Source organism: Notamacropus eugenii, chromosome 5, assembly GCF_028372415.1.
Source record: "Notamacropus eugenii isolate mMacEug1 chromosome 5, mMacEug1.pri_v2, whole genome shotgun sequence".
NCBI classification, from domain to species: Eukaryota; Metazoa; Chordata; class Mammalia; order Diprotodontia; family Macropodidae; genus Notamacropus; species Notamacropus eugenii.
Genome location: NC_092876.1, coordinates 418,597,515 through 418,616,279, shown reverse-complemented (window position 1 = coordinate 418,616,279; position 18,765 = coordinate 418,597,515). Strand labels below are relative to the sequence as shown.

General features: G+C 36.8%; 1 protein-coding gene across 3 annotated transcripts in view; it reads left to right on the top strand.

Annotated features, from left to right (window-relative positions):
• The window catches only part of DOP1B (DOP1 leucine zipper like protein B), a 133,186-nt gene that overhangs the window by 53,233 nt on the left and 61,188 nt on the right, over window positions 1-18,765 (top strand). For all 3 annotated transcript variants that reach the window (XM_072614920.1, XM_072614918.1, XM_072614919.1), the window contains 2 exons: window positions 9,732-10,428; window positions 14,556-14,824. In XM_072614920.1, coding sequence (XP_072471021.1) covers window positions 9,732-10,428; window positions 14,556-14,824 — 966 coding nt within the window. The remainder of the gene's footprint in view (window positions 1-9,731; window positions 10,429-14,555; window positions 14,825-18,765) is intronic.

The following is an 18,765-nucleotide window of genomic DNA, read 5'->3' as shown; positions in this document are numbered from 1 at the left end:
CAGAATTTTCCAACCAAGATCTACAATTAAAAGGAAACAAATAATAAAATAATTCTATATGGACTAAAAATGTTAATTGCTAATACCCTCAATCAAATATTTATAAAGTACCTATTATGTGACAAGCATTGTGCTAAGTATTGGAAATACAAATATAATGAATGAATTAACCCCTACTCACAAGGAACTTGCAGTCTGATGGGGGAAACATTAAAGATGTGCAGAAGAATGTATGAAATAAATCTAAACAGAATATTAGTTCAATAGAGGATAGAGGTTCAGTAGAGGATAACTCTGAGAGGGGAGGGCACCAGCTATTGGAGTGGGATTCTGTGAGGCAGGGAGAAGGAGAAGAGACATTCCAGGCATGGGAGGCAGCCAATTCCTAGGCACAAAGATGGGAGATGGGGGATCATATCTGAGGAAGAGAGTGGGATAGTATCAAATGAGCCTGGAAAGATTGGTTGGGACAATTGTGAAAGGGTTTACTAATAACAGCTAGCACTTTGAGGTTTACAAAGCCCTTTAAATATGGGATCCTCACAATAACCCGAGGAAGGGGGTACTATTATTATCACCATTTTTCTAGCTGTGGAGATGGAGAAAAACAGAGTTTTGGATGACTTGTCCAGGATCACACAGCTAATAAGCATCTGAGGTGGGATGTGAACTCTTGCCTTTCTGACTCATAAGTCCAGCCTCTATTAACTGTGCCACCTATCAGCCTATAAGAAGCTTTAAAAGCTAAATAGAAGAAATTGTATTAGATCTTGGAGATAATCAGAAAGCACTGGAGTTTATTGAATGAGACAGTGACATTCAGATATGCCCCTAAGGGAGATCACTTTGATGACAGTATGGAGTAGAAGGAGGAAAGATTAAGGGAATGGAATTGGAATTATCTTGTAATGATTGTAATGAGGGAAGATGGTAAATAGGCGAGTAGCAAGAAGGGGTCAGATGTAGAAAATGTTGTAGAGGTTGAAGTGACAAGATTTGGCCACTGATGTGGGATGAAACAGAATAAGAATTCAAGAATCATGCCAAAGTTACAAAGTAGAGAAGATTGAAAGAGAACACCTTGTTTGGGGACAAATAGAATGAGTTCAGTTTTGGATATGCTAAATTTGGGGCATCTCTGGAACATCCAGTTTGAAATGTCCAATAAGTAATTAGTAGTATATGAATGAGGCTTGAGGAAGAGCCTAAGACTGATGTGTAGATCTGTAGATCTGTAGTTCATCATAAATGAGATGAAAATGAAATCCATGCAAGCAGATAAGGGCACTGAGAGTATAGCTAGAGAGATTAGGGGGTCTAGGACAGAACCTTTGGTTCAGGGGTGTGATACTGATGATAATCTAGCAAAGAAGACTGAGGATGGGTTAGACATGTAGGAGGAAAAGCAGGATTAAGTGTTATATGCAACCAGGAGAAACAAGAGAGATTGACAGAATGGTAGAATTAGTGAAAGTATGTGTTCAAAGCCAGTAAGGGAAGGAACAAGGAGACAGGGAATGGCTGAAGATTAGCAAGAGTTGGAGGATGACTGAGGTTTACAATCTATTGAGAAGGGAAAGAGTCAAAGGAAAGAAGCAAACATGCATTTGTTAAGTTCCTCTGCATCATGCATTGTGCTAAGCACTTTATGAATACTTCTTTTGATCTTATGGGCTGCTAGGTGGCTCAGTGGATAGAATACTGGGCTTGAAATGAGGAAGACTCATTTTCCTGCATTCAAATCTGACCTCAGACACTGACTAGCTGTGTGACCCTGGGCAAGTCATTTATCCCTGTTTGCCTCAGTTCCTCCTCTGTAAAATGAGCTGGAGAAGGAAATGGCAAACTATTCCAGCATCCTTGCCAAGAAAACCCCAAATGGGGTCATGGAGAGTAAGAGATGACTGAAATGACTGAAAAATAGCAATAGCAAATGTCTGATCTTCACAACAACCTGCAGGTGAATGCTTCTTTTGTGGAACTACAGTATGATACGTGAGACTATATGACTCAGGTGAAAACAAATACCTGGGTTCAAGAGTTTCTAGAAAACTGGTACTCAGGAAAATTATGCAATCATGAACTTTATTATTATGCAGCACAGCAAGCAATCAAACATTGTATGACAGTATAAACAAAGAGATTTATTCCCCAGGGATGCAAGAAACACCCTGTAGGAGTGAGAGGGAGACTTCTCATGAAGGAAACATGCCCAAAGTTGGGTTTCATGTGGCAAGATTATACACCCCAAGAATGGGTTTGGTTGAGAACAGGTTCCAGATGTAGGAGGGGGCATTTCTAATCAGACCCAGATGTAGTGGAAAAGTTTTCAGGGACCTTTGTTGTTACTAGGCTTGGGTGAAGCTTAGGTAGAGGGAGTTTCTTTATCAGGATCTTGAATTGATGGGAGGATTTAATGTTAACTAAGGCAGCAGGAGGAGAATGGCTCAAAGCCCCTGCAACAGGCCAAGAGCTCATGTAAGCAAAAAACTACAAACCATATCTGCCTAACACAGAGTTAACTGTGGAAAAGTACAGACTATCTGTTTTGCCAAATGTCTCTATATGGGCATTAGGGACATTTCATCTTAGTGAATACATATTGGAGTCCCATCATCGTGAATAATTATCACAAGCAGGGACTCTTTGAACTCCGGTCTTCTTGACTACAGATTCAGTGCTCTATCCACTGCACTAAATTATTAAAAGATACAAGAGACAAATATATACGTTCCAGGAAGAAAAGTTTTCCTCATTTGCCTTGATTTGGGCCAAGAGAGGCTGTGATTTGGCCAGCGTTCTACATAGCAAAATTGGGATTTGAGCCCAGGCCTTTTGCCTCCAAACCTCATGCCCTCTCCCCCATACCATGCTGTTTTCCAATTCTATCTGTGATAATGCTCCAATTCTAGTACAGTTTTTTTGTTGAATTATCATTTGGGGGAGTTATATTTCTAGTATGAATATTTGTTATTTAGTAGCTTATGAAAGATATAATTCTGGTATATTATTCTGGCCACCTGATCATGTCTTTTATATTTTATGTCTGGTATATTATTCTGACCAGTCTGATCGTGACTTTTGGAGTCAAGATCAGGTTCAAATCCCTCATTTGTCCCTTGTTATCTGTGTGACCTTAGGCAATTTACTTAACTTCTCTGGGCATCAGTTTCTTCATCTGTAAAATGAAATTATTGGACTAGATGGTCATTAAGTTCTCTTCCAGTTCTAAGTCTGTGATACATTGATAGGAGTTCTCTAATTTCTGGTGTCAGAGACCTCATCATGAATAGTTATCATAAACCACTTTGTTTCTGCAAACAAAACCATGAGTCAGCCATTTGTTCAATATTTCTTTGCCAACATATTGTTAATTGAGTCCATGCTGGTGTTGCCCTTATAGGGTCTTTTGATTCCACTCCTGGGTCTTAGCCATTTTGTAAGCTCCCACTTTGAGGTACATTTGCTAAATACAGTAGCATATGCCTATTGTCAATATCACCATTATTTTTATTATCTTCTATATTATCTCATTTTTTAATTTTTTTGGTGAACTTCATTAGAAACAGTATAAGGAAAAATCATTATTCCTTTATACCTAATATCATGCAGAGTATTCACAGATGGATAAAATAACTGCCCTTTATAATCTGATAAATGTGCTGAGATGTAAGGTTATTTTCTGTGGATCCATTAAAACCATTTTTAACTGTAGAAGATAGGATGACAAAAACATGTACCTTATTCATTTCCTATATTGAATGTTTTCCAGTTGGTCTCTATTTTTACAATTTTTCTTGTCATGTAGTTTGGAGGCTGAATTTTTAGAATGGCAACATATTTTAAAAACATAGATCTCAAATCTTAGATTAATATGTCCCGGTCATTCTAGGTAATAGTTTTGTCTATCGTGATATTACAGTTTCAGTACAGCTTATTTGCCTTTTCATTATCATCCTCATCATTTGTTTATTATTATGTGGTTAGCAATGTAGCATTTGGACTTTCCATTTGTTATTTTTAACTCTAGCTACATGATCGGTCAACCTTCTTTTCAGTTCATATATTTTCTAGATGAAACTTTTTATGTCCATTCTTGCATACTAGTCATCGTTGGCAATATGTTGCAATTTAGTTACTCTCAAGATCTGCTTCTTTGTTTCTTTTAGAATCTTGTATAATTTTGATCAGAGGAAATGGCGGGTATTTTTTTATTCACAGCATCATTAGAAGAATATTAATTTTAATAAAATGAATTCTTATGTCAAGTAGCAGCTTAGAATGATTCAAACCAGTGGGCAGTTTTCCAAATGCTATTTAGTCTGACTCTTTCTTCCTATCAAATTCTGGACCTAATTTATTGTCCATCTGGAGAACCTTTCCAGAATTTCAATGTACTATTCATTTCTACCTAAATTTTATCCCCTAAGGGCCAACGTGAGCCAACAGTTCCTCACCCCCTGAGACTGGTAGGATGGACCCAGGGCTTGGGGAAAGGAAAATTGTCATGCCCCACCTCACCCCAAAGATAGAGAAAGCAGACCTTACAAAGAGGAATTAGCCCATATAAATAGGAATTAGTGCCAATTTTATATCATTAATAATTTAAATGATATATATATATACATATATACGTACATATATGTGTGTGTATGTATGTATATATATGTAATTTAAGTGGTATGTATATAGTCATGGAGACCCAGGACAGAGTGAGGCTAAATTTGTGAAAACCCACTTTTTAGATTATCTTATATAAAGTGGTATCAAGAAGGGAAGGTAACTCTTCTGAGTTAACAAACCGTTTATTCTAGAGTGGGTTGTTGCTGTTTCTGACCTGGATATGTCCCCATTTTAGGGACTGTGGAGAGTTATACCTGTATATCTTTGCTTCTGTATGCATTTACAAACAGAGCTATTAGATTATTTGGGGGATTTTCCCCCCACCATTGATTCATTATCTGTAGATCCTGAATTTGCATTTAAGGGAAGTGTGTACCTGGCCTAACACATTTGATAGAGGCAACGTGATTTGATGAGACTGACTGTGGGCTCATAGCTTGCTGAGAGGACAGATGGCTGTGGCAAAGGAAAACTAATATCTTGGCCTTAGCCCCTACTTTCTCTAGGACTGTGATATGGAGGGTATATCTGATGATTACAGCATGTTCTGTTTTGTTAGGGGATGCGAATTGGAGGAGATGAAGGAGTATTCAGGGATGGAAACAAATCACTTGAAGGCTAAATATTTTTATAAAGAGAAGCAAGGATTCTTAACCTTAACCTCCTTTAAGAATCTGTGAACTTGGATGGGGAAAAGTTAAATCTTTATGTTCACTAACTTCTAACCGAAATTTAGTATTTTCTCCAATCATTAAAAAAAACTTTCTTTTGAGAAGGGGTCGTTAGGGGTCATCAGACTGCAAAACAAGCCCATGGTACAAATAAAATTAAGTACTCTTCTTTCAAGACTTGATTAACTTTTATGGGCAACTGAGACACTTACTGTTTTGTGGATTGAGTCCGAATTCCATGAATTTCGAGACATCCTTCCAATTTCCAATTCTTTGCCATCACTAAAAGAGCTGCAATAAATATGTACATGTAGGTCCTTTTGTTTTCTCTCTCTCTTTTTAAAAAATCTCTTTAGAGTACAGACCTAGTAGTGGTGTTGCTGGATCAAAAGGGATGCATAGTTTTATAGTCCTTTGGGCATAGTTCCAGATTGCTCTTCAGAATGGTTAGATCAGTTTACAACTCCACCAACAGTGCATTAGTGTACAGATTTTCCCACATCCTCTTCCGCATTTGTCACTTTTCTTCTCTGTTATATTAGCCAATCTAATAGATATGAAGTGGTAACTCAGAGTTGTTTTAATTTTCATTTCACTAATCAATAGTAATTCAGAGCATTTTTCACTATAGTTTGGATTTCTCCTGAAAACTGCCAGTTCATATTCTTTAGCCACTTATCATTTCATATCTTATGAATTGGATTCAGTTCTCTATATTTTTGAGAAGTGAGGCCCTGATCAGAGAAATTTGCTGCAAAATTACACACACACACACACACACACACACACACACACACACACACACACACACACACACACACACACACACACACACCTCCATTTTTCTGCCTTCCTTCAAATCTTGGCTACATTGGTTTTGTTTCCTATTTATCTTAGAAATGAAACTTTTATCAGAAAAACTTGCTATGAAGATACCCCCCCTCCAATTTCTTGCTTTTCTTCTAATTTTAGCTGCATTTGTTTTCTTTGTACAAAAATTTTAAAATATTATATAATCAAAATTATTAGTTTTACTTCCTGTGAACCTATCTCTTGTTTGGTTATGAATTTTTCCCCTATCCATAGATACTGTCTGTTTCTTCCAGTAACTCATTTGACTTTTCTTCTAAGAATTTAGATACTATGCCATTTGGTGCATAAATGTTCAGTACTGCTATTAATTTGTCTACAATCCTTTTTAGCAAAATGTAGTTTTCCTATTTATCTTTTTTAAATGAATCTATTTTGCTTTCTCTTTGAGATTATGATTACTGTCTCTGCCCTTTTTTTCCTTCAACTGAAACACATTAGATTCAACTTCTAGTTCCTTATTTTAAATATATGTATATGTTTCTGTTTCAAGTGTGTTTCTTGTAAACAACATATTGTCGCATTGTGGTTTCTAATCCATTCTATTATCTTTGTTCCATTTTATGGATGAGTTCATTATATTCATAGTTAAATTTGTTTTAACTTTCCCTCTATCTTATACTTTTATCCTTCTCTTTTTTACCCTGTCCCCTCTTTTAGTTAATTTAGTTATTTATATTAGTCGAAATGACTTATTCACTTAAGGTTATTCTTGAAACAATGTTGCTATTACTGTATGCAGTGTTGTCCTGGTTCTGCTTATTTCACTTTTCTTTATTTTGCACAAGTCTTTCCATGTTTTTCTAAGGTCATTAAGGTCTTTATTTCTTATAGCACGGTAGTATTGCATCACGAACATATACCACAACTTCTTCAGCCACTCTCCAATTGACAGATATCCCTCCAGTTTCTACTTCTTTGCCACCACAAGAGAAAGCTGCTATAAATATTTTGGAACATATAGGTTCTTTTCCTTTTTCCCTAATCATCTTGGGAAGCAGACCTAATAGTGATATTATGTCAAAGGGAGTTTAATAACTCTTTAAGCATAATTCCAGATTGCTCTCCAAAATGGATGGATTAGTTCACAGTTCCCCCAACAGTGAATTAATGTTCCAGTTTTCCACATCCCTTCCAACATTTGTCACTTTCCACATCAATCGTTTTAGCCAATCTGATAGATATAAAATGATATCTCGAGATTGTTTTAATTTGCATTTCTCTAATCAGTAGTGATTTAGACCATTTTTTCATATGACTATAGATTTGATTCTTTTGTCTGAGAACTGCCTGTTCATGTCTTTTAAGCATTTTCAATTGGGGAATGACTCATAGGCTTATAGATTTGACAAAGTTATCTATATATTTGAGAGATGAGACCTTTATCTGAGAAACTGTTCATAAAATTTTTTCCCAGTTTTTTGCTTTCCTTCTGATTTTGGCTACATTGATTTTACTTATTCAAAAACTTTTCAACTTAATGTAATCAAAATTATCCATTTTACACCTCACAATGCTCTCCCTCTCTTGTTTATTCACAAATTGTTCACCTGTCCATAAATGCTATTTCCCATTTGTCCTCACTTTCTTTTCATTATTTCCCTTGATATTCTAAATCTTTTTTTTAAACAAGTTTTGTTATTATTTTATCAAGGTCTGTAAAGTATTCCTTTAGTAATTTGATTGATATCACCTTAAAAGTTTAAATTATGTTCATATTATTGTTATTTTTATTACATTGGCATAACCTAGCCATGAACACTGAATATTCCTCCAGCAAGTTAGTGTGCTCTTTATTTCTTTAAGGAGCACTTTATAATTGAATCTATACAAGTCTTTTGTGTGCTTTGGGAGGTTGATCCCCAGATATTTTATGCATTTTGTAGTAATTTAATAGTTTGGAATTTTCCTTTTATTATTGCTCCATATGTTTTGTTGTTAAGTAGAAATACTTTTGGTTTCCAAGGATTTATTTTATAGGCTACAGTTATAGCACTAGAAAGAGGGAGGGGAAAATGGGGTGCAGGAATGGGTTTTGGTGTAAGCCTGTATTGTGTCCTAGAGTCTGCTAGCGCAGCCTCACCACTGATGATACAGGAGGTGGGGAAAGGATGCTACATGAGCTCAGGATCAGTAAGCATCAGTTCCCGGACTTCTGTTTTTTGTTTTATTGACTTTCTTTTGTATTCAGAGTGACTTAGATCATGGAAATAGGTAAAATTGCTTTATCTTTGGCACATAATTTGTTTTCAAGAGGTTTAAGAGGTCACGAGGATCATAGGAAATATCTAGTCTGCCATCTTGTTGCTCACCTGACCCAGAAATCCAAATGAGATATTTCAAATGTGTTTAATGCAGCATCTGGCACATAGTAAACAGCTATTATTATTATTACTACTGCCATCATCATCATCATCCATTGGTTAATAAGTCATTGTGGATAATATGCTGAACTTGGAGTCAGGAAGACCTGGATTCAAACCTGGTCTCCGGCATTTTATTAGCTCTGTGACCATAAGTAAGTAACTTAATCTCTCTAAACCTCAGTTTCCTCTTCTGTAAAATGGATGAGTTACATTAGGTTGCCTCTAACGTTCCTTACAGCTCTAACTTAGTGATCCTATCATATCTTGGATATAACACCCTTTTCAGAGATAGTTGTTATAAAGATTATTTTTTCCCAATCAACAGTTACTCTTCTTTTTCCAGCTGAATTGATTTTGTCTATGTGAAAACTGTTCAATTTCATGTAACTGAAAATATCTGTTTTATCTTTTATGGTTTCTGTTCCTTGTTTAATTAATGTTTCTCTTATTAACTAAAGATATGAACAGTACCCCCATCTATTTCTTAATGTATCTGAGTATCCACTAGGAACTCTATCATGGGATACATAAAGTAAGTTAATGGAGCTAAACCAGTTTTTACCAAACTGTTTCCTAATTTTCCCCACACTTTTTGTCAAATAGTTATGAAAATTTGATAAAAAAACAATCAGCCTTGTTGAAAATTTAAAACTACATGTATAAAAACAGAAAAAAATCAGTTATTTAATTGTTTCCTAGAGAGCAGGGTATGCTGAGTGCTTCAAACTTGAGGAGGATCAACTAAACACTAGTATGTGTAAGGAAGAATAGTTGACTCTAAAAAAGACCTTACCGAGTAAGCAGATTGCTATCATACTTTAATCTCCCCCTTCATATTATTGATATTTTATTCTAACAGAAGACCATGGATTTTTCATACACTTGTGCAATGTTATATAAAATAGTTTTCTGTATATTTTCCTCCTAAAATGTAAACTTGTGGATGGAAGAGATTCTACCTTATCTTAACTTTATGCTTCCCAGGGGCTCTGAAAGCAGCATGTACTTAATAGATATTTGTTGATTCAATGAATGAATAAAAAAAAAGATTCTAATCCTGGACTAGAATTACAATTCTGAAAGGCAACAGATGTTTTTGATTTATGTATACTTTTTAAATATTGTATAAAAATTAACTAAATATGAATCCCTTCATTTTGAATCTTCTCAACAAATATGAATTTTTTTTATTTCATGGCAGAATCCTATAATAGATAAAAATGGTGAAACAACTTTAGAAACAAAGTCTGTGGTGCCTGATGATGACGATGCTTCATTTCCTCCTCTTAAATCTGAAGACAGTGGTATTGGCTTAAGTGCTTCATCCCCAGAGCTTTCTCTGCACTTAGGCATCCCTAGGATTTCTCCAGAAAAGGATGATGTCTGGAAAAGAAATGGTAGCATGCAGAAAACCTTGCACTCCATACAGGAACTGGTTACTACCTTTACCAACAAGCACATTTTTGGGGTGCAGCTACCAGAGCATGGAGAGGAAAATCAATCAACAGTAACCGTGCACCCAAGAGACAAAGATGAAGCAAGGGATACAATTGTTGAAAACTCAGGCAATAAGAGAAACTCACGGGAAACCAAGGCAATCACGGTGCCCCAGTTTAAGCAGATGCTCTCAGAGCTGTTTGCAGCCCGAGGGTCTCCGATTAAGCTAAAAACTTCAAGGTCTTCCTTTTCTTCAACCAATAGTCTTGGCAAGAAAAAGGAAAAAGAGGAAGAGGAATGGTACATTCACAAGGTGATTATTGACTTGGGAGATTTGAGCAAGGATTGCCGGGAAGCCTTTGCAGCTGCTTGTCATTTTCTGCTGGACTGTTCCACCTTCCCTGTCTACCTTTCTCAGGAAGAAACAGAGCAACTCTATACATCTCTTTTCCAGGCACCTGGTAAGAAAGATAAAAGTTGTGGGAGGGAGGGGAAGAAAATTTAAAACTTGTGGAAGTGATTGTTGAAAACTGAAAACAAATAATAAATTTGGGGGGGGAAGAAAGATATAATTTGTGAAATAATTTATAGAAATAAATTCACTATTGAGTAATATTTAATGTTTTTTAAAATTTTAAGGTTTACAAGATATTTTACATATATTATCTCATGATTCTCACAGCGATTCTGTGAGGCAGGTTCTGTTATTAGTTTTTACTTTAGAGTTGAATAAATTGAGATTGAGTGAGATTAAGTGATTTGCTCAAGGTCAGTCCGTCTATATATATGTATATATATATATATACATATATATGTATACATATATATGTATATATATATACATATATATGTATACATATATATGTATATATATACATATTCATTAAGCTTGTGCTTTGTGCCAGGCACTGTTCTGAACAGTAAGGACAGAAAAAGAGACAAAAGATAGTGCATGCCCTCAAGGAGCTCACCATCTAATGGGGGAGGTAGTAAACAGATATGTTCAGACAAACTATGTACAAGATAAATAGGAAATCATTAAAAGATGAAAGGAACTGGAATTAAGAGGAGTTGGGAAAGGCTTCCTGTAGAAGATGAGATTTTAGTTGGAGCCTGAAGGAAAGTGAAACCAGAAAGTAGAGATGAGGAGAGAGAGCATTCCAGACACCTAGAGAAAATGTCTGGAGGCTAGAGGTGAAGTATCTTGTTCTTGGAAAAACAAAGAGGCCAGTGTCTCTGGGTTAAAGAGTACATATCAGGGAGCAAAATATAAGACTGGAAAGTTAGGAAGGTTCTAGATTGTAAAGGACTTCAAATGTCAAGCAGAGTATTTTGTATTTGGTTCTGGAGGCAATAGGGAGTCATGAAGATGACGTGATAGGACCTGAGCTTTAGGAAAATCATTTTGTTGACTGAATGAAAAACAGAGGAGTAGAAAGAGATCTGAGGAAGGCAGACTCATGAGCAAGCTAGTGTAATAGTCCAGGTGTGATGTGATGAGTAACTACAAAAGAATGGTGGCAATGTCAGAGGAGAGAAGGGGGTAGGTATACTCCAGCAATGTTGCAGAGGTGAAATTGAGAGGCCTTGGAAACCAATTTGATATGGAATTGAGAGTGAGAGATATTGAAAAACTGAGTTTGACACCTAGATTTTGAGCCTGAGAGATCAGGACAATGGTGTTGCCCTTGACATTAATGGGGAAGGTAGGAGAAGGGAGAAACTTTAGGGGCAAAGGCAATGAATTTAGTTTTGGACATTTTTGACTCTAAGATATCTATTGGACTTACAATTCAAGATGTCTCAAAGGCAACTGGAGATACAAGATTAGAGGTCAGAAGAGAGGTTAGGATACGATGAGTAGATTTGAGAATCATTAAGATAGAAACTTTAATTAAGTTATTGGAATCTGATGAGATCAAGCACAGTAATATAGAGGAGGAAGACCCAGTAAAGAACCCTACAATATTTAAAAGTAAAGAATGGGATCTAGATGAGTCTCCAACAAAGTATCTGAGCAGCCAGAGGAGAACCAAGAGGGAATGGTGTCCTGAGAGAAAAAAGTATCAAGGAAAAGAGAGTGATCAACAGTGCCAGAGGCAGCAGAGAGGTCAAGGACAATGAGGATTGAGAAAAGTCAATTGATTTAGGCAATTAGGAGATCATTCATAACTGGAGAGAGTGGTTTGGGTGGAATGATGAGTTCAGAAGCCAAATTGTAAGGTATTTGAGGGAAAAGAGTGAGATAAGGTGTTTCTTAGTGGAGAAGGTAGGGAGAGGGATGAAAAGGTTTGGAAGAATGACTGTAGAGAGGGGGATAAGAAGTTGATGAGGGAAGTATACTAGGATTGCCTAGTAACTCTGGGGAACCAGTTGGGATTGTGTAACATATATTTGGAGTAGACCCAGTCAGAATGGTTGCCTGATTTTTCTCAACCTTTGTTCATGTGTAGGAGTGAGGGTGGCACTTGTAATCATGATTCAAAGCTGAGGGTTGGCGTGATAAGTGAAGTGATAAGGGGGTGAGGGGGTGAAGAGTACAGTGCAGAACTGAATTGGTTCACCAAGAGTTCAGCATGGGAAAAAGAAGACAGAGTGGCCCGAGAGAAGACTTGGGAGTTAAGGAGGGAAGAAAATTGTGACCAGGTCCTGAATTTGTTGAGGAAGTAGAAGAAGTTACCTGAAGGTCTATAAACCACTATCAGAATTTTTATTAAGTGATAGAGATGAATAGTATGAACCTCAAAGGAGGAAAGATCCTGAGTGATGGAGATAGGGGAAGAATTTGGCAGTGGCAATGAGGAACAAAGAGCATTCCAACTATCCCCTCCCCTCCCACTCCAACCAGTGAGCTGAGGGGAATGGTTTAGCTCAGGGGTGGAGAATCTGAGGTCTCAAGGCTACATGTGGCCTTCTAGGTCTTCTAGTGTGGCCCTTTGACTAAATCCAAACTTCATGGAACAAATTTGGATTCCGTTAAAGGGCTGCACTTGAACACCTAGAGGGCCACATGTGGCCTCAAAGTCGCAGGTTCCCCACCTCTGATTTAGCTAGTACTGGAGAAGAGAGGCCAGGGAAACTATGTCATCTGTGGACTGGTGGGGGTGGGGGTAAGACTCAGTTTTCTTTGGTAGTTAGAAGTTGGAAAGAAAGAGAGAAAAAAAGATTAAGATGAAGGAAAATCTGTTGCCTATGGAAGAGACCTTCCAGAGGACAAGGAGTGTGTGGGTGGTGATAATGAATGTCTTAAACTGGATTTGGATCATGACCTTTTTAACTTCCAAGTTCAACACTCCATCCTCTAACGTGGATCCTTTGTTCTCGTCACTCTTTTTTTTTTCTTGTTATTTTTGCAGGAAAAAAGGGTTTTAAACCATTTTGTAGTGATTAGAACTGGAAGAAACCTTAGAGGGCATCTAGTCTAACCTTTTCATCTTACAGATAAAGAACTAAAGTCCAGGCAGATTATGATTTGCCCACTGTGGCATGTATTTGAGCCAATTCCAGTGATACTTCTGACCCTCCATAGCCAAAAAATACAAATGTGAATCTAACTGTAAAGAATTGCATTTAGTATTTGGTTTTCTATTTTTTTTTAGTAGCTCTGTTAAATAGGAAAAAGACAATTAAATGTAATTGCATGATCAAATAACGATAGTCCATATTTATTTAGTCTTTAGGATATACAATACTTTCCTCACAACAGTTCTCTAAAGCAAATAGCACAAATATTGTTTTCCCCATTACACACATAAGAAAATTAAAGCTCAGAGAGGTTGCTAACCCTCAAATGACTAATTAGAATCAGAATGTAGGTAAGTATGAGTATGTTGGGACCAAGACTGAAAATCATGTCTTTGGACTACAAGTTCAGCGCTCTTTCAGATATACTATGTTGTTTGTGATAATCCTAGAGGGTCACAGAGTTTCTGAGTTTTGTAGATCTTGGCAGATCTATGCTCTGACAGGACTTTGTTTTTGTTTTAGAGGTGAGGGTTTACATATATATATATATATATATATATATATATATATATATATATATATACGTATATGTGCATGTATGTGTGTGTATATAGACATATGTGTGTGGTTTTATACACACACACACACAAACACACACTGAGAGACACACATGCACACATATATTTATGTATATATGTGATTTCATTGCTATGTGGATCCCTGGTATGGAAATTCCCTCTATCAGGGCAGTTCTATGGTCTTTCTCTAACAGAATCTTAGAGGCACCTGAGGCACCAAGGGGTTAAGTGACTTGGCCACAATTACATAGTCATTAAATATCGGAATCAAACTTAAAATGTCTTGATTCTCTAAGGCCAACTTTCTGTCCACTATGCCATGCTGCAGAGGAAGGCATTTATGGGTAACACATCCACCTTGAACCCACAGTGTATAAAGCAGATTGTTATCCCTCTAGAGGTATCAAATCTACTGACCAAATAAACTTCAGGGTAGCATCTAAACTATCTCTAGGCTTTGAATGTTTGCCTGATGGTTACTTTTAAGCTGCTATGAAATCTAAAAAATTTAATATTTTTTTTTTTGTTTTCTTCCTTTTGTGGAGAATGTGATTCTAGCTTCCCCTTGTGGCTTAAATCTCTCATGACTGTCTGCTGCTGTGTAAATGACTGCCATATGCAGAATGTGTCCATCTTCACACTGCTGGAGATGATAAGCCATTCTCAGTCACTGGCATTTATGTGTGAAGACAGGATGAAACGGAGTAAAATCTCTGAACAGAACCCGTTCATTGGAAAGTTACAGATGGTAACGATTCCTCCCATTGTTCCAGGAGTATTAAAAGTCATTGCAAAGAAAACAGACTTCTATCAGGTTCGTATCAATTTGGGTGTACCTTGGAATGTGGGGAAAGCATTTTTCCTGTTCATTAAGGAAGTTTGTTGTTGTGAAAACAGTAGTATTCATGAAGTGAGTTCAAACTGCAATTAGAATTTTGCAACTGAAGATTTTTTAAAAGATTGAGATTTCACTAGAAAGATGAAGCTATCGGTATCAAATGACAGACAAAACTATCCAAGTCACTGTGTTTGTCAGTATCGTTTGCTTTTATTTATTTATTTTTTGCAAGAGAGGGCTTATTTGTTTTTCGAGGAGTTATATCCAGAAATTACTGTAATAGAAAAACAAAAGGAATCCATGAAATTTCTTTTAAAATAATAATAAAATAATGTGTGACTTTGAAAAAAGGTTAAAGAAACTGAAATTACTTAGCTTAAAAGGTAAGCTGAGGATTATTAGTTATACTTAAAGTTTATTATACAAAGGACAATTTTCTATTTCTTTGTTCTTTTTTTCCTGAGGAACTAATAAGAGAAATAAATTTCAAGCTATACTACTAAAGAATTTGAGTTTGACCTAAAAAATAATTTAACAAGTGAATTTTTAAAGCACAGGAATGAATCATCAAGATTATAAGATCCCTTTCTTTAAAAATTTTCTTTTTTTTTTTTTTTAACATAGTAAGGTTTACTTTTTAACAAGTTAAAGACAGATAATTCTTCCTGAAGCCAAATGGAGATGGAGTGGTGAAGATATGGATTATATGGTCTTGAAAAGACTCATAAAGTCTGTGATTTCATGAGTCCTATCATGCCATCTGATCTCTCCATCTATTTTCCTACCTAGCTTTTTCTGACCACAAATTTCCTGGATAATTTCTTTTCCTCTTCTTCTTGAATATAAATTTTAGAATCGGATAAGAATCTCTTAAGATAGAATTGAGACGTTGAGACTCTGAGTAAAAAGGAAGTTTTCAATGGAAAAATGATGCTGAAACAAACATCATAAATGTGCTGCTTTCCCAAATATTCCCTTTATTTATAGGAGTCCTGATCCTAAAGCCACCCCAGGAAAAAAAATGAAACTTGGACTAAATGTCATCAGTAGACAAGATGCCCTTATTTATTGAAAGCTGCATCTTGGAAATAAACTTCACCCTAAGACTATGGTTTAGAGAACTTGAAAGAAATGACTTAAAAAACATAGAATAAGGTGATAATGGAAGAGAATGAGAGTTTTCTTTGCATTCTTAGGGGTTGTGTTCAGAGATAGATGGATAAATCTTTATTATAAGAGATTTTATTTTCTTTTTTTAATGGGATGGAGGGAGAAAAAAATTTTTTGTTCATTGAAAAATTTTAATGTGAGAAACACAATATAGATGCCTGCAAAGATGAACAGAATTTGAGTTTGGGGAGTAGAGTGAGTGTTGACTCATCATGTCGCACTGAGTGATGAAGAAAATTTCACCACATGTTTACTCATCAAGTGTTCAAGTTGATCTGAATCCTGGGGACATCACTACAGGAGCCAGGAGTGGCAAGACAGAATACAAGTTTTCTTGGTTATATTCTACTGTATTTATCTCCATTATGTGTTTTCTCTTTGCCCTTTGAGTAATCCTCAATTTTTAACACCTGTGATATTATTTCTTCAGAAATTGTAGAGTTCTTCATTCACAGATATATGGTATCACCTAAAAGTATTCACATTAAATAGATACATTTGGGCGTCACTGAAAATACAGTGCAATTTCTCATATCTATTCAGCCAGCTCACTTTCTTATTCATTTCCTATTTCTTTTTCTTTTCAAACACTTTTCTAATGATGGGCTTTACACAGCTTCAATACAAGTTTTATTCGTATGATAGTCTGCTTGTACCTTGGTTTTGTTCCTTGAGTAATTTAAATTTAAATTCTTTGGAGACTATAGGTTTCATGACTTGCAGCCATGCATCATCGCTGGAAGAATACTGATGTTAAAAAGATGGTCCTTTGTTTCAGTGCAGTGCCTAACACATAGTAGGCACTTCAAAATGCATGTTGATTGATTTTAAGGAGAGTCTTAGGATGATTGAAAGAACTGTATAGTTTCCCAATGACAATCTAGCCCTGCCTAACTCTTCTGTTCCATTCAGGGGCCAGCTTAGTATCCATTTGCAGTATCTGTCCAAGATGTGCATAGTGAGGGATGAGAGCTATGAGCTATCCATCTCACTATATATGATAGTCTCAAAATAGACATTATTCATACACTTGCTTCTTAAACTCACTTAGGAGATTCTATGAAGGCTACACAAGATCATCCACAAATTAATATCTCCATTTCCTCTTCTCAGCCTTATTCTTCCATGTATTGGCTTCTGACCTCATCATTCAACTGCAACTGCTCCCTCACTATTTACCAGTGATCTCTTAACTGCCATATCTAATGGTGTCTTCTTAATTTTCATCCTTCTTAACCTCTCTGCATCCTTTGACTGGCTGGACCACCTTCTTTGGTATGCTCTCTCCTCTCTGGGTTTTTGTGGCTCTTCTCTCTCTTGGACCTCCAACCTGTTTGACTACTCCTACCTAGACTCTTTTGCTGTATCTCCAACCATGTCATACCCATTAAATGTGGGTATCTCCCAAAGTTCTGTCCTTGGCCATCTTCTCTGTTCTATCTATCTTCTTTTGCTTGTTGATCTCATCAGCACCCATGGCTTCAGTTGCCACCTCTATGCAAGTGATTCCTAGATCTATTTATCCAGCCCTAGTATCTCTCCTGAGCTCCAGTCCCATACCACCAATTTTCTATTAGACTTTAGGAACTGGATATCTCAAACTCCATATGTCCAAAACAATACTCATTATATTTAAACCCCTCCCCCCAATGCCTCCTTTTTTGAACTTCCATGTTACTGTAAAGGACCACCATCCATCTAGTCACCCAGGTTCATAAGCTCAGGGTTATCCTTGACTCCTCTGTCTTGTTCACTCTGCAGATCCAGCCAGTTGCCAGATCTTGTCATTTCTATCTTTACAATGTCTTTCATAAAATTCCCCATGTCTCACTTGGACAATTGCAATAGCCTTCTATTTGACAACACTGCCTCAGCATAGGCTGGACCACATTGCACACACAGCCACCTACCCTTCCTGCCCCTCAACCAATTCCACTGGTTCTCTGCTACCTCTAGGATAAATATGAAGTCCTTTATTTGGCACTTCAAGTTCTTCACAATCTTTGCTATCCTCTTAGGCTCTACTCCCCCTCCTCTCACTCTACGATACAGCCATACTGGCTTGCTTGCTGTCTCTCATACACAATACTCCATCTCTGTTACTGTGTTTTTTCACTGATTGTCCCCATACCTGGAATACTCTCGCTCCCAACCTCCAACTCTTAAAATAGCCAGTGGAAATGTCACCTTTCTCCTGAAGACCTTTCCTTTCCCTCTCACCTCGCCCCAGAGAGGAGAGAGCATACCAAAGAAAGTGGTCCAGCCAGTCAAAGGATGCAGAGAGGTTAAGAAGGATGAAAATTAAGAAGATACCATTAGATATGGCAGTTAAGAGATCACTGGTAAATAGTGAGAGAGCAGATGCCGTTGAACGATGAGGTCAGAAGCCAATACATGGAAGAATAAGGCTGAGAAGAGGAAATGGAGATATTAATTTGTGGATGATCTTGTGTAGCCTTCATAGAATCTCCTAAGTGAGTTTAAGAAGCAAGTGTATGAATAATGTCTATTTTGAGGGGAGAGGTAAGAGGGAAAGGAAAGGTCTTCAGGAGAAAGGTGACATTTCCACTGGCTATTTTAAGAGTTGGAGGTTGGGAATGAGAGTATTCCAGGTATGGGGACAGTCAGTGAAAAAACACAGTAACAGAGATGGAGTATTGTGTATGAGAGACAGCAAGCAAGCCTCTGCCCCACCCTGGTCAAGTCCAGAAGCTTGTATCCTAAGTAGTGCTTGTTAAGCACTGTGC